The 2,500-nt window shown below is 35.8% G+C and overlaps 1 protein-coding gene across 1 annotated transcript in view; it reads left to right on the forward strand.

The window, feature by feature from the left end:
• Positions 1 to 1,217, forward strand: part of LOC119574084 (receptor-type tyrosine-protein phosphatase S-like) — a 34,514-nt gene extending 33,297 nt beyond the window's left edge. Inside the window, exons 14-15 of the mRNA XM_037921162.1 lie at positions 176 to 311; positions 703 to 1,217. Coding sequence (XP_037777090.1) covers positions 176 to 311; positions 703 to 777 — 211 coding nt within the window. The 3' untranslated portion in view covers positions 778 to 1,217. The remainder of the gene's footprint in view (positions 1 to 175; positions 312 to 702) is intronic.
• The last annotated feature ends 1,283 nt before the right edge of the window (positions 1,218 to 2,500 follow it).

The following is a 2,500-nucleotide window of genomic DNA, read 5'->3' on the forward strand; positions in this document are numbered from 1 at the left end:
TACGTCCCATCAGTAAGTGCAGTTTCCCCTCCCCCAGGTTATAAAGGTGTAACTTAGGCAAAAATTCGTGGCAGTGTGGCACTTGGGTGGGGGGGAGGGGGATCAGGGCCTTTGGGAGACATTAGCCCTCCCCCCCCCCAAATGACCTTATCAAGTCTTTTGCTTTTAACAACAGGGATGGTGTGACAGCAAGCGGACTGCTCGTGGGTGCTTTGTGCGTGCTACAGAGGCTCCGCTCCAGTCAAGAGGTTGACATATACCGGACTGTTATATCGCTTAGGAGATTCTGTCGTGAATTTATAACCTCTGAGGTGAGTAACAGTATAAATTGTTACGTGATGTATAATCATTAGGGTGCTATTACATACTCCTGTCATAGTTACGTGATATCATTGTATTGAATTAAAGGTATTGCATTCTGCATTGCAACTACATTGCAGCGTTATACCAGTTTTACGAAGCTGTTGTTTGATAAGTGAATTTGCTTTTTTTTCATTCCGTTTACCTTCGACTTCTCTGTACTTTGCAACCTGTCTGCCAGGGTATTATTAATCATTATGGCTAATACTTTGTAACTTAAGACACTTGGCCAATTTTGTATTTTGCAAATGCTGAGGGCTTTATTTACAGTGTTAGATTTGAACTTAGAGTTATGTGTTTTTGATGTCTGACTTGCAACGAAAAACTTTATCTGTTTTTCAGAGCCAGTTCGAGCACCTGTATTCTGTTGCTGTTCGTTACATCGACAGTTGGATGATCTACGAGGAATTAGAATAAGTGAAATGATGCCAAGAATCCAGAAAGGATCGGAGAATCTAAGATGTAGAAGATCGGCGAATCCAATCTTATACAACTGTCGTGATTCGTACCTACTTTGTTATTGTGATATAATTATAATTTATTGTGCCATGTTATTGTCTCTTAACCGAGGAATTTGATCTTCCACTGAAATGGTTAAGTTATATGAATTTCTCATGTTGATTTTGAAGGTAAAATTTGCATAACCAAAATAAAATGCACATTCTGAACGCAGGCACAAATGAACGTGTTCTTCGTCGTTATTCCAACAGACGGTAAGCTCTGCGGTAAGTTACCAAAATTGTATTATTTTTCTTGAGATGTTGTTTATTATATTTCATCCAATGGTTTTCCTTACTCATAGTTAACTTTTATTATGATATTGATATATATGTTCATTCATGGATATCTCGATCTAACCTGGAAATAGTGATGAATAATACGTTACAGCAATATACAATCGTAATTATTGTATGTAATTATTATATTATAATTATCATATTATGAATTATATTATTATAATTATTATAATTATAATTGATTATTATATAATTATTATATATTAATTATCATATACTAATTATTAATTAATCATTATATCATAGTTATTATATTATAATATATTATATAATTAGTGCATTATAATTATCATTTATTATTTTTAGTCAGAAGAAAATAAGGGAATCTCAAAGAGAATCGATATAATGAGAAGTAATTCTTTTAAATATTCTCAAAAAATTATCAAATAAACTGTTGATTATTTAGGAATGATAAGTTACCCTCTCTCTCTCTCTCATCTCTCTCTTCTCATCTCTCTCTCTTCTATCTATCTTCTCTCTCTCTCTTCTCTCTCTCTCTCTCTCTCTCTCTCTCTCTCTCTCTCTCTCTCTCTCTCACTCTCTCTCTCTCTCTCTCTCTCTCTCAATCATTCTATTTGTGTCTGTCTGTTCTCTCTCTCTCTCTCTCTCTCTTTCCCTCCCTTTCTATCTTTCCTTCTTTTTAGCATTTACCTAGCTTCTAAACGAAGGTCACATCAAAGCCAAAACGAGAGACTCAGACAACGCAGATTCATTTTTCGGCCCCTCACATGTTACAAGGCATTTATGATACATTTACTTTTCATACCCTGCGTCCTCTTAACTCATTCGAAATTTTGAGTAAAGATTGGTAATTTGTTGGGGTCTCGTAGCATCAGCAATTTCATACCGCTGGGTGATGGTGGCCGGGGGAAGGGGGGAACATAGGTATACGATGAAAAATTGTACAGTTTAGAAAAGCAAAACTGCAAAATCGCTGGAAAAGAACACACTACTCTTTTCTTTCTCTTTTCTTTCTCTTTTCTCTCTCTCTCTCTCTCTCTCTCTCTCTCTCTCTCTCTCTCTCTCTCTCTCTCTCTCTCTCTCTCTCTCTCTCTCTCTCTCTCTATTCTGCTCAGTAGTCTTTTCCCACAATTCACGAAGTATTTATAAGGCATCAGACATCCTTTAAATTAATGTAACACCTCATGATTTCTTTCCTGAAGGCAAAAGATCGTTTTATGACCTCGTCAGTGTAATGTATTTCTTAAAGGTTCTCTCTCCGGCTTTCATGAAGTATAAATCACAGGAAAGTATTCAAAGTTTAGACTTTAAGGAGGCTTTTATATTTTTTCTCGGGAAAAAAATATAAAAGGTTTTGATTCCACTGCTATGTAAAAGGATCA

This window comes from Penaeus monodon, chromosome 6 (assembly GCF_015228065.2).
Source record: "Penaeus monodon isolate SGIC_2016 chromosome 6, NSTDA_Pmon_1, whole genome shotgun sequence".
Classification (NCBI taxonomy): domain Eukaryota; kingdom Metazoa; phylum Arthropoda; class Malacostraca; order Decapoda; family Penaeidae; genus Penaeus; species Penaeus monodon.